Source organism: Syngnathus leptorhynchus, chromosome 18 (genome assembly GCF_054491065.1).
Source record: "Syngnathus leptorhynchus isolate UIUO chromosome 18, UIUO_Slep, whole genome shotgun sequence".
Taxonomy (NCBI): domain Eukaryota; kingdom Metazoa; phylum Chordata; class Actinopteri; order Syngnathiformes; family Syngnathidae; genus Syngnathus; species Syngnathus leptorhynchus.
Genome location: NC_141212.1, coordinates 5214357 through 5226924, shown reverse-complemented (window position 1 = coordinate 5226924; position 12568 = coordinate 5214357). Strand labels below are relative to the sequence as shown.

The window sequence follows — 12568 nt, the reverse complement described above, 5'->3', positions numbered from 1 at the left end:
AAAATAATTCTTCTCTTTTGCAAAGCTTTGTTTTTTTTGTCTCATCACTGTTGATAAATATTTTTGCATGTATTTAGTCTGTCCTTTTTTGTGCGACCCTGCAAATAAACATGCACTCTCTCAAGTCAACTTTCATGCATACTCAAGTTCTGTATTTGAATGTTGTTATCAACAGCTCTCTTAATATCTGGTCATGACCCCAAGTCATGAAAGACACTGTTGGTGGTGGGTTGCACAATCTTTGAGAAAACAGCAGAGGGCAGCAACATCAAGTATATTAAAAAGGTGAGTAGCGTTTCCATTCACGAGCCAGTAAAGAGACAACATTTGTAAAATACTACATTTATTTTATAAAATGCAAATGTGCATATAGGTGGGGAAAATTTTTTGAGAAAACCTTTTTTATTCAAGAAAAATGTATGGAAGAGGATTAGGGCCAGTGAAGAAAAGGGGCTTACAGGATTCTGAATTTTCTCTTCAGAATTCTGACTTTAAAGTGAGAATTCCCACTTTAAAGTCAGAATTCTGTGAATAAAGTCAGAATTCTGACTTCAGTTTCTCATATTTTATTGTATATTTTAAAATAAAACCTAAAGAACGTCCCCACAAGTCAATCATGACAGAGTTTTCCTCACTCTACCATCTTTGCATGAACCACACTGAAGACAATTTATTCTTTTTAGCACTTGCAAGTGAAGAAAGCCTTCATTACCTTGTATGATTCAGAGGTGCTTGAAAGCAGTCTGACTTTCGCCTCTTGCAAGAGACTATTTATTCAGAGAAAGCAGGGTGGCGGTGAGAGTGATCAGGTTTCAGGGGTCACCTCTGCAAACTGGTTAATCATTACAGAGAGTCCTAGCTCTTTGTTTTACTAGGTTGTGGAAACAAATACTAGTGGAGCATTTTAGATAACTAACTATGCAAGAATGTTTCTACATCATTTGGAAAGTTTCAACAACTGCAGGGAATGTGGAAGGTTTTAACGAGTCACATAGTCATATGATCAAAATAATGTATCAACCCTAAAAAACTTCTTAGTCATCACGTGGACATTATATGATAATATTTAGTCGCCACAAATGTCAAAACATTTAACAGACTATATTTCACAATGGCATGAGCCCCTATCAAATCAATATGGAATCACCCAAATTACCTTGAAATATTTTCCCAGTTATAATCATTTTAAAAGCAGACCGGAACCAGTTATAAAAAAAAGCGTAAATAAAAGGATTCAGCATTGAATTAGATAACGTGAGCCAGTTCAACGTTTCAATCGCAGGAATCGACAGGGGATGAGAGAAGAGTGGCTGAAAGACAACACAAAAAAAGTAAGGAGACATGAATAATAAAAACACTCCCATAACAATGGCTAGGGTTTTGGTAGCTTTCCTCTCCACCTTACTCATAGTTTTTGAGATCTGGATGCTGCTCACCTGCCTCTGAGCTACAAAAAAAATCTTCAAATAAATGCAGCTCATAATGATTGCGGGTAGGTAAAAAGCCAAAACAGGTCCCATAATGTTTGACAAAATAACAGTAACGGAACACATTTCCTCACATGTTCCTTGGCTGTATCCTCCTATTATAATACAGAGTCCAATCACAACGGCAATAGCCCAGCACACTAGAATCATAGACAGTGCTACTTGAACAGTTATTTTTGATCTATATGCCAGAGGCTGACACACAGCATAATATCTGTCAATAGATATACAACATAAATTCAAAATCGATGACGTGCACAATGACACGTCGAATATATCTCGGATTTTACAGATGAAATTGTTGTCAAAAAAACACGAGGTCACAGTAAAAGCCATACTGAAGGGAAAAACCAAAAGACCAACGAGTAAGTCAGCCAAAGATAGAGACAGAATAAAATAGTTAGTAGGAGTGTGAAGTTGTTTGAAGTACACAACTGAGATTATTACAAGAAGATTTCCACATATTGTAGCAATAGACAAAAAAGAAAGTACACAATATCCTAAGATACATGTTATAGAAGGGTCACTTGTAAATATCAAGGATGAATTGGAAGACTCATAACAAGGATGTTTGGGATTTGTAGCATCAGTCTCGTTCCGGAACGAATCCGGTTCCATACTTTAAGATTTCTGCAATAATGATCAACATTATTAGCATTTAAAAGAAAAATGTTCCACAATATTAGCTTTTAAAAAAAAAGAAACTGCTGTTGAAACAGAGCGTTACCCCCTAGAAATACAATAAATCACATTTGAACACAGTATTAGCATTTAAAAGGACAATTCTGTTAAAATAGAATGTAACCCCAAAAAAATTCTTGACTGACTCATTAACAGATCATTTAAGAAAGAAGCACTTTCAGACATGTTCCTGTTATCTTACCTGTTAATTTAATGTGAATATTAGTTCTTGAAGCAGTGGTGCCTGCTTATAGTCAGTGCCATCTAGCTTCTAGCTTTTTATAAACCCACATCTCATTAACATAAACAAAACGGCCGACCCTCCGGTTACTGAGCCACGGTTAATGGTTGTTTGTCTATACAGCATGAAGCCTGTGATCAACGGGCAATCAGTTCAGGGTGTACTATGCTGCCTTGCCATAGGCGTAAATTACAGGGGTGCATGCGGGGGGGGGTCATATGCCCTGCATTTGTTGAAAATACAGAGTGCTCTGTACATGGAACAAAATTAACTTATACATAAACAAAACACAGGGAAAACAATAATTTTATAAAAAGAAAGAACAGTTAAAACACAATTACAGTCCAAGCAAAACCAAGTCTCAGCCAAAGAATATCGAAGTGTCTTAAGATGAATTTTAAAGTAGGCAGCAAGGCATTTTGATTAACATCATTCCAAAGAGTAACATCCAGGTCTTAATTTCTTTGAGACATGACAAAAATGGTCTCAGTGAAAAGTATCATTTTTGCTCAGCGGGACATAGATCTGACTGTCATCCGCAAAACAGTGGAAGGAAATATCTCGTTTCCTTAGGATGGTACCCAAAGGCAGCAGATACAATCAAAATAGAGAGGCTCAGAATTGAACCTTGTGGAACACCAGATGACAGTGGGGCAGTGTGGGATTCAGACCAACCAAGGCTAACAAAATTGTTTTGTCATTCAAATAGTCTCTTAACTACTCAAGGGCGCGACCTCTAATCCCCCCCACCCCAGAAAACAAATACTATCCACCGTATCAAATACTGCAGTTAAATCCAACAAAACCAGACACACATAGTCATCCAGTGCATGCCATTCGAAACTCGTAACAGGTCTGACTCTGTCCTGTGCCAAATCTTAAAACCTGACGAGAAAACCTCCTCGACATTAAGTTCATCCAAAAAAGGTTTGACAAGTGTTTTTGGCCTCTAGAACTGATCTGGTTGGTAATTATGCCAGCAGGCATTCCAGATTTGATAAGAACCTGCAGCTTCTCCTTTTCCCACCTACGTACATTCACCTTTGCGGCTCTCCTTTTTAGCGCGAGTTCTGTCATTAAACCAAGGGTCGAGTGTTTGACTCCATAGTTTTAATAAAGACACTGAATCCACAACATGAAAAACATCCATATTAAAGTGAAGCTGGAAGTTAGCATTAGCTGTAATCAGCGGCAATATTTTAATTATGGTTGACTAAAGATTAATTAATTATGATTATTATTATGAATATCACTATTATTCAATTAGCTTGCCGGTGCCGTGCACTGTGCAACGAGAAAGCAGAATTCTACATGCACGTTAGTCAACAATGCAAAGAATGCTGGCGCCTCTTAACACAGCGAGGTTTCCAGTTCAAGTTTTGAAATAGTCAACAAGTTCATAAGACTTCCGCCACCACGTAAAATCCAGCCTCCGACACTGCGATCACTATTATTTTCATAAATACCTTAATATGTAATAAAATAATTTTATTATTATTGAGAGAATAATAATTCTAATAATGAATAATAAATACATTATTTCAGTGTATAAAATAATTTTATTACATATTTATTTTGTTAATAAAACACAAGATACATAATTAGATGTAGATGATTAACTATTGAAAGCAAATGTGTTGTACTTAAAAGTTGAAGCCCCAGTAAAATTACGCCAAATTTGAATATTTAATTCAGATGCACTTTGAAAAGTACAAAAGTTCTATACTATTTTGTGCAGTGTGCTTTTTGTATGTATGAATGTCTTCTTTTGCATATTATTTTTGGACTTTCTGTATCCAAATGTATTTCTGTATGCAAATTCCCCCATTGTGGAGCAAACTCAAGTTATCTCAATTGTTCTTACCTTGACAGCTGAGTATGTGTGCTGTCATTTGTAATGTAACAACAACATACGATATAGATTGTGTTTTAGTCACCTATTCGTAAATACTGAACTATTTTCCAAAGTAAAATGAGACCTAAGGCAAGAGCAGGGGAAGTACCGAATGACATGTAACATGGGCGAGGCCGCATTACTGAGAATGACAGCAAAGCTTCAACAACATTGCTGAGATGGTGATGATGCCAATTAGGCTGCAAGAAAACTTGCGCTGCAACCAGCAAACTATCAAATTGCTTTTGTAACACAGGAGATATGCATGTGAACTGTATGATAAGTTGACTACGTGAGTTATTGTCACGAAAGAGGCAGACAAGCTGCAATAATGATAGCAAACAGACATAAGGGAATTGGTGAAACACCAGATCAAACTACAAGCAGTTATAGAACCAAAAGTAAACAACGTAAGTAACAACAAGACAATTTTACATATGCATAGTATAAATAGTAAATATTAGGTTTTGTTGCAAGATGTTATTAGATGGTGTTTTACAAACTACCATATAGATAAAAAAAATACTGTGTATAGATTAAAAAAAAAAAAAATGCATTACCGGGTCACGGGTTGGAGATAATACATTTACGGCAAAGGCAGTTCACAAACAAGCAAACAGCATGGCAATAAAAACTGCAAAGTTTTGGGCTCTTCAGTACATTTATTTGACATTCCAATCCTGCAGGGATACAAACTCCACATGACATTTACAGTTGTGCAGTTGCGAGAGGCACTTAGCACATCAGCTGGGACACATTACTTCCTTACTGCTCAAGTAGACACTAAGATTAATAAGAACAGGAGAGGAAAGATGCCAGAATGTCTGATTACATTTAAACATTGAGAATTGCAATAATATTTAAATTTAAAAAAAATTAAAAGAGTTGTGTGTGTGTAAAATCGCCTTGAAATATTTTCACAGTAATGATCAGTCGAAAAGCTGTTCTGAAGCGGCTGTAAAAGATAGCATAAATCAATGGGTTAAGCAATGAATTTGAAAGCGCAAGCCAATTTAGCATTTCCATCACATTTACATGATGTATTAAAGGCTGAAAGGTGAAGTAAATGAAGAATGGTGCCCAACATAAAATAAAAACTCCCATAACAGTAGCTAGAGTTTTGGTAGCTTTCCTCTCCATTTTACTGACACTTGATCCTGACATTGTACACGCTGTACTCTGGATGCTGCGTACTTGTTTCTGTGCAACAAGAAAAATCCTCAAGTAGATATTAAGCATTATGATAACTGGAATATAAAACACAAATATGCATACCACAGAGGTCGAAATCAATGCATCTATTAGGCAGTTTTCTTCACATTTCCCTAGACTAAATCCTACTACTGTAATTCCAATTCCTATTATTCCAGCAACACTCCAGCTTACTATGATCATGATGACAATAGCATGATCATTTATTTTAATTCTGTAGGTCAGAGGCTGGCACACTGCGTAATATCTGTCAATAGAAATAAAACAAAGATTTAAAATTGAAGCTATACTCAGTGTGATATCAAAACTGCTTCGTAATATACAAAACAGGTCTTCGTAATGCCAACAGGAGAATATGGTGAAAGTCATACTTAAAGGAAAAGCCAAAACTCCAACCAATATATCAGCCACAGCTAAAGACAAAACGAGATAGTTAGTACGTATGTGGAGCTGTTTAAAGTATATGATTGCAATTATTACAAGGAGGTTTCCACATATTATACAAATAGATAATAAACCAAGAAAAACATACAGCGAAACACATATAATTGACGGATTACTCGTAAATATGTATGTTATATTATCTAATACATAGCAGGGATGCATGTTAGTAAAAATGTCGGTCAGCTCTGGTTCCATTCTTCTGGATTCCTGTGAATAAACATTTAGTTAATTATCATTTGCATGAAAAGCATTGATCAACTTGCACATCAATTTAAAAAAAAAAAATCAACATTCATGAAAACAACAAAGCTTACCAAGTTAATAAGTGCATCAGTGTTACACTCACTTTGTGAGCAACACGTTTGAACTCCCTTCATCTTTATAATATTGAGGACAGATATTTCGTCCAATTAAAGTGCACGTTCTTGCATGACGTCATAGGGTTGTTTTGCGGCTTCCAGAAACATTGGCTATGCCTATGGCGACCCCTGTAAGACATCTTTGCCCTCGTCTGACTCCAAAAGTGCCTGACCACCGGTGTGGCCCCGTGTGTCCTCGCTGTGGTCTAAAAAGCGAACAAACAACTACCGTATTTTCCGGACTATAAGTAGAAGGTTTTTTTTTCATAGTTTGAGCGGGGGTGCGACTTATAATGAGGATCGACTTTTATGTGAAACTATTTGCACTCTCATTCACATTGGAGTGGTCAGTTGCCCTACCATGCATGTTTTTGGAATGTGGGAGTAAACCGGAGATCCCGGGGGAAACCCACAGAAGCACGGGGAGCACATGCACATCTCCACATAGGAAGGCCAGAGCCAAAATCGAACCCACAACATCTGCACTGTGAGGCAGACGTGCTAACCCACTGAAACACATTATTCAAAAAATAAATACATTGAAAATAAACCCAGAAATGATGGAATTGAAATGCTCTTTTGATAGTCCGTAAACCATTTTGGCTGTGAACATTTATATGCCAAATGAGCTTTTTGACAATCATTTTCAAGAAGATTGTAAAACAGGAGTGCTGCTAGGACGTGACCAATTCGACTTGTTCTTATATAAAATTCTTACATTCATTTATTACAGTGATTCCCAATCAGTGTGCCATGGGTCATTTATGAGTATTCATCATCTCGGACTATTGGTTAGCAATTTTGAGTGGAGGTTATATTTTTACTTTTTAATGAAGGATTCCAATTGCCCACAAGTGTGAATGTGACTGTGACTCAGTTTAATGTAATCCACCAATCTGGACATTTCCGATTAGTTGTGGTTATCACAGGGGCGGCTCGGTGGAGCAGTGGGTAGCACGTGCGCCTCACAGTTAAGAGGGTGCGGGTTCGATTCCACCTCCGGCCCTCCCTGTGTGGAGTTTGCATGTTCTCCCCGTGTCCGCGTGGGTTTTCTCCGGCACTCCGGTTTCCTCCCACATCCCAAAAACATGCTTGATAGGCCAATTGAGCACTCCAAATTGTCCCTAGGTGTGAGTGCGAGTGCGAATGGTTTTTCGTCTCTGTGTGCCCTGCGATTGGTTGGCAACCAGTTCAGGGTGTCCCCCGCCTACTGCCCGATGACGGCTGTGATAGGCTCCAGCACGTCCGCGACCCCCGTGGGGACTAAGCGGTTCAGAAAATGGATGGATGGATGGTTATCACAAGTAAAAATTATTTTTCTTGGAAGAAAACAAAAGACCACCGGTGTGGCCCCGTGTGTCCTCGCTGTGGTCTAAAAAGCGAACAAACAACTACCATATTTTCCGGACTATAAGTAGAAGGTTTTTTTTTCATAGTTTGAGCGGGGGTGCGACTTATAATGAGGATACTGTTCATAAGATAAATTGCAGATGTAAAATTTGTGTGTTTACTAATGATTGCCATATTTACAGTCAGATCTTGTAAGTCACAGCTGACTCTTCTCTATCATCTTTTTTTCCGGACAGGAGATCTTTGAGGGTTCTGAATGTTTAGTTTTGTTTGAATGAAATGATTACATCCAAATTGTGTCTAATGTCAATATAATCATGTTTATTTGGTGTGATGCAACAGACTCCAATTAAAGGTGTGAACTGTGTGGTGGCCTTGTATGTAGGTCCCAAGGCTGGCTTTGTTATGAAAACACTCACACACACATAGATACATTCACACACACACACACACACACACACACACACACACACACACACACACACACACACACACACACACACACACACACACACACACACACACACACACTTCACTAAAATACACTTGAACATAATCACCTTTTCCCAAGCATCTCACCTTTTCAACCAGGGTCCTCATTGTCCTTTGTTTAACAGAACTAATTGAGCAAAATATGAACACAACATTTTAATGATCCAAACGATGATTCATACGTTGCTAAATTGATCACAAACCTGTTAGATCTAGCAATGGAGAGCCCTGTGAATCCTCGGGGAAGTTTTTACTGTTTAGTCGCTGATTAAGCAAGCGTGGAAAAACCCAACTCAGTATCTTTAAATTTAAGTCTTAAAAGTCAGTGAAACGTAGACTACAATAAGAAAGTTTGGGGTCACTTAGAAGTGTCCTTACTTTTAAAATAAAATTGTTATTTTTTTCAATGAGGATAACAATAAACTAATCAGGATGTTGTAAATCTTGGAAATAACTATTCTAGCTGCAAACGTCTGGTTTTAATGCAACATCCACATAGTTGTAGAGGCCCATTTCCAGCAACCATGTCTCCAATGTTCTAATTGTGTTTGCTAATTGTGTTAGAAAGCTAGATTGGAAAACCCTTGTGCAATTATCTTAGTTTTCATGGAATTGCCTGGGTGACCTCAAACTTTTAAACGGTAGTGTACACAGTAGCAATACTAATTCTCATCAATACTGGCTGAATACAACCAGCATAAATCTTAATGATATTAATTTAAAATAAATGTACGAAACTGAATTTGAGTGATTCTATATTTTTTTACTGTCATATATCTGTGATCTGCTTTTTTATTATTATATATATTTTTTTTAATTAAACAACAGAATGAACAAAAGCTCATGGTCCTCACACTCACTCACCTCAAAAAGTGCAGCATTGTTTCTGACGTCTCTCCTTACCTGCCTGCACGTGTGTGATCTGTTTCACAATGTGATGTGCAACCCCAAAATACACTGCAAATATGTTTGGAGTTACCCTCGAGGGATTGTAATGAGTCAAATGAATCAAAAATGAAAAAAAAAAAGAAAAATGAAGAAATTCTTAGTTGGAAGTTGGAACTGGGAGTCACCTTAATAATTTTGTAGCCTGTGATTGTTCTTAACATCAATCAATGAAGAACCTACTGGGTAAATTCCAGTGAATGCTTAATGATTTTTATTGTTCTATCTCTGTGAAGCAGCTGAACCTGTCAGACTGGTGTGTATCTTGTACTCTTATTCCAGGAAACAAAGTGGATGGATGACTGCCTCAACTACACGTTTCTTCAGATAGTCAGTTAAACAAGTGGGTTTTTTTTTTTTCCAATGAATGGAAGACAAAAGGTAAATAGACACATCTCTCTTTCTTATGTTGTAAATTGTACATGGTACTTGAGATCTGTGGAAAAAAAACAACATATTTTACATTTGTTTTCGAGTTTTTATTGATTAGATTTTTTAAAAAAAACAGGCTAATCATAATTTAATTATAGCAGATGAATACAAATACATTGACTTATTGACTTTGATTGTTTTTCAGTGTATAACAATTCTTGAAATTTTATAATCATAGCACTGCATTCAAGTGAAAAGAAAAGTTGAAACCAGCACAGGTACCTCAATGAATCTATCCATTTCTGTCTTGTCTTATCTTATCTTGATCTATCTGGCCCTGTCCCAACTTTTTTGCTATCTGTTAGGGGTCTTCCTCACAGGATGTTCCATGTGTCAATACTGTAGAATTCTAATCCTATGTAATGTTAAAGTAGTCTTAATACCGTTTTATACTGTTATTATTTTTATATGTGTCTTTCTCACTCTTCTCTTCTGGTGGCACCTCTCAAAACTCCATGCAACACCATTCCCAATACTTTATTGATCCATTTAGGCAATTCCATGAAAAAGTGCATGATCAAAACTGCAGACTCAAAATTGTCCATAGATCTGGCTGTGAATATGATTGATTTTCTAAAGGTTTGCACATAAAAAAATAGGATCAACTCGATTGCGCAAGTCTGCAAACAGGATACAACCATGATACCAATAGTGCAAAACTGCCACATCCATAATCACAACTGGAAATTATTATGATGGGTGACTAATGCAAAGCGGTGCCATATTAGATACATATGGTAAGGGTCCACTCTGTTCGTCTTTAAAACTTGTCTAATAATACATTTTTATTCTTTCGTTTTCCATTTAGCACGACACTTCATTGTTTTAGTGTTTTATGATGTGGTAAGTGTTTTGGATTTTTTTGTTCTAATTTTAACTTTCTTTGTTTTTACCTGACTGGTTTTTATTTTGTTTACATCACCTTGTATGCAGCTGTGGTTGGTTTTAGTCATCTATTAACAAGTGCAGATGAACTGAGTTGAGTGTTTGAGGCAGGACAAGTCCACGACTGCCACCTTACAGTGTTCATATCCCAGGTCAGTGCTCGTAAATCCAGTAAATCTCTAGTTGTAAAACCTCAGATTGAACCGTTTACCTGATCCACTTTTAAATCTGGGCAGATTCTGAGCCATGATTCGCTATGAGCAACAAACAGTAGCCCTTGCCTGATTTTCTGAAATGTCTGAAAATTGGTTGGTTGGAGTGAATTCTCAAAAGATTTAAGATTATGACCCAATTTTTTTTCGACAGGGAGATGACAATACTAAAGGCAGTGAGATTCATCATTCTCCTTTTGTCTGCACACATCTTTTGGGAGAATAAGGGCTACACTCAACTCACAGATTTGGATTTGCAAGTAAGAATTTACAGCATTGCAACAAATTGCTAATTATTATTCAATGACAAAGGGACTATGGATTTACAACTGATTGAGAAGCCCTCAAATTACTTTTCAACTTGTGTGGTAAATACATAGGAGAGCAGTAGCCATGCTTTCCTTGGAAAGGGAATTCCAGTATATTTTTGAAAATAAAATATCAACTGTGTTTTTCGGATAAATGTTTATGAACAGCTCTTGGAAAGCCTTGTGGTTGACTGGTTCCAGGTCTTGGGTAATGGGATCAATTGTACTTGGGTGGTTTATGAGAAAATACCTAATGCCTAAGAATACTCAGAGGCATTGTTTCCTATTGTTTTCTGTCAAGTCAACTTTTTCAACTGCATTATGACTACAAACTGGCACTTTATGTGAATCAACCAGGTTTTTATATTTTCCAGGATGTGACACATAGACAACTATCTTATAAACATGTCAGAGAGAAAAGAGAAGGTGAGGCATGTTTTAATGGAATTGGTGTGGTAATGTCATGGAGCAGTGCTGAAGCCGAATCTATTGTTTTATTGTGATGTTGGTCCACAGAAAAATTTACCACAATATCAGTGGTCATCTTACTGGACATTCCAATTGGCCCAGAGCCAACAGAGTTCACTGATCTACTGAGGGATGCTGTGGGGGATGTCATTTTACCATTCAACATCACAGATGATTTAATCCTGGAAGGCATACATTTGACCACAGGTATACATTTGGTTACTCATAAATTACTAATTTAACGAATGATTTTAGTTAATGTTTTAGTTAATTAATCTACTAAGAGACGCTGTAGATAATTTATCCTTGTCATTAGATATAACAGAAGAAACAGCACTGACGAGCTGGAATTTGACCACGGGTGAGAATTCAGTTGATTGATGTTCAGGACAATTGTAAATCGCCATTCTAATTTTACACTTTTAAATAAAATACCAATAAATAATTTGGAACAATATGATTTTAAGCCTGCCTTCTAAATGCTACTGGACGACCTGAGTGCCGGTGCGAAGAGTCCTTTGGTTGGCCGTGTGACATGTGTTTGACGTATGGTGGATGCAGCGATGCCAGTACATTACCCTGTGACTGCATACATGAAGTCCCTCCACTTGGAGAGTCCTGTAAACCAATCTCAAGTAAGTCCAACAAGTGTTGAAACAACCATTTTTAAAAGTCAAATGTAGTTGGTGTCCATCCATCCATTTTGGAAAGATCGTTCTGGTTCCTGAACCTGCAGTCAAAAACGGGATACTTAAGCTTCCCCGTCTCAGACCACCTCCTCCACGTCCACTGAGGTGTTTGTAGGTCAGCTCTGAGACCTAGTCCCTCCAGCATAATGTAGGAACAATAGACTCTGGCTCATCTGAAACTTCTGTCAAGACAATGGAAAATATATGGATGGATACAATTTGACAAGGACAATCTTTTACCCCATTCTAGAATAATATTTTTCATTCTCCACAGCTATCATCACCCCATGTCCAACAACCATAGAAGGTATTGTATAAGGCTTTGTAGGTAATAACTGTTACAGGAACATGTAAAACAAGTCGTCCCTCTATTCTAGTGGACATTGTTCTTATTGTTGACACTCCAACCAACACTGAGCCATCAGAGATCTGGAATCAACTGAGAGATGCTGTAGACGATATATCCCTG

General features: G+C 37.2%; 3 protein-coding genes across 5 annotated transcripts in view; 1 reads left to right on the top strand and 2 right to left on the bottom strand.

Annotated features, from left to right (window-relative positions):
• Positions 1–11368, top strand: part of LOC147042574 (kinesin-like protein KIF13B) — a 47129-nt gene extending 35761 nt beyond the window's left edge. For all 3 annotated transcript variants that reach the window (XM_085937850.1, XM_085937851.1, XM_085937852.1), the window contains 7 exons: positions 176–285; positions 9388–9486; positions 9716–9755; positions 10346–10380; positions 10471–10574; positions 10789–10894; positions 11317–11368. The gene's annotated coding sequence lies outside the window, so the exon portion shown is untranslated. The remainder of the gene's footprint in view (positions 1–175; positions 286–9387; positions 9487–9715; positions 9756–10345; positions 10381–10470; positions 10575–10788; positions 10895–11316) is intronic.
• LOC147042576 (trace amine-associated receptor 7g-like) lies at positions 715–2105 on the bottom strand. Its single transcript, XM_085937858.1, has one exon. It carries the CDS (start codon positions 2103–2105, stop codon positions 1128–1130), a length of 978 nt encoding a protein of 325 aa, XP_085793984.1. The 3' UTR covers positions 715–1127.
• Positions 5180–6206, bottom strand: LOC147042575 (trace amine-associated receptor 1-like). Its single transcript, XM_085937754.1, has one exon. The coding sequence runs from the start codon at positions 6152–6154 to the stop codon at positions 5180–5182; it is 975 nt and encodes a 324-aa protein (XP_085793880.1). The 5' UTR covers positions 6155–6206.
• Positions 11369–12568: the final 1200 nt, after the last annotated feature.

What these genes read in the sequence shown, in the direction of transcription:
- LOC147042576 (XM_085937858.1), bottom strand. Translation starts at nt 2,105, where the DNA reads ATGGAACCGGATTCGTTCCGGAACGAGACTGATGCTACAAATCCCAAA.
- LOC147042575 (XM_085937754.1), bottom strand. Translation starts at nt 6,154, where the DNA reads ATGGAACCAGAGCTGACCGACATTTTTACTAACATGCATCCCTGCTAT.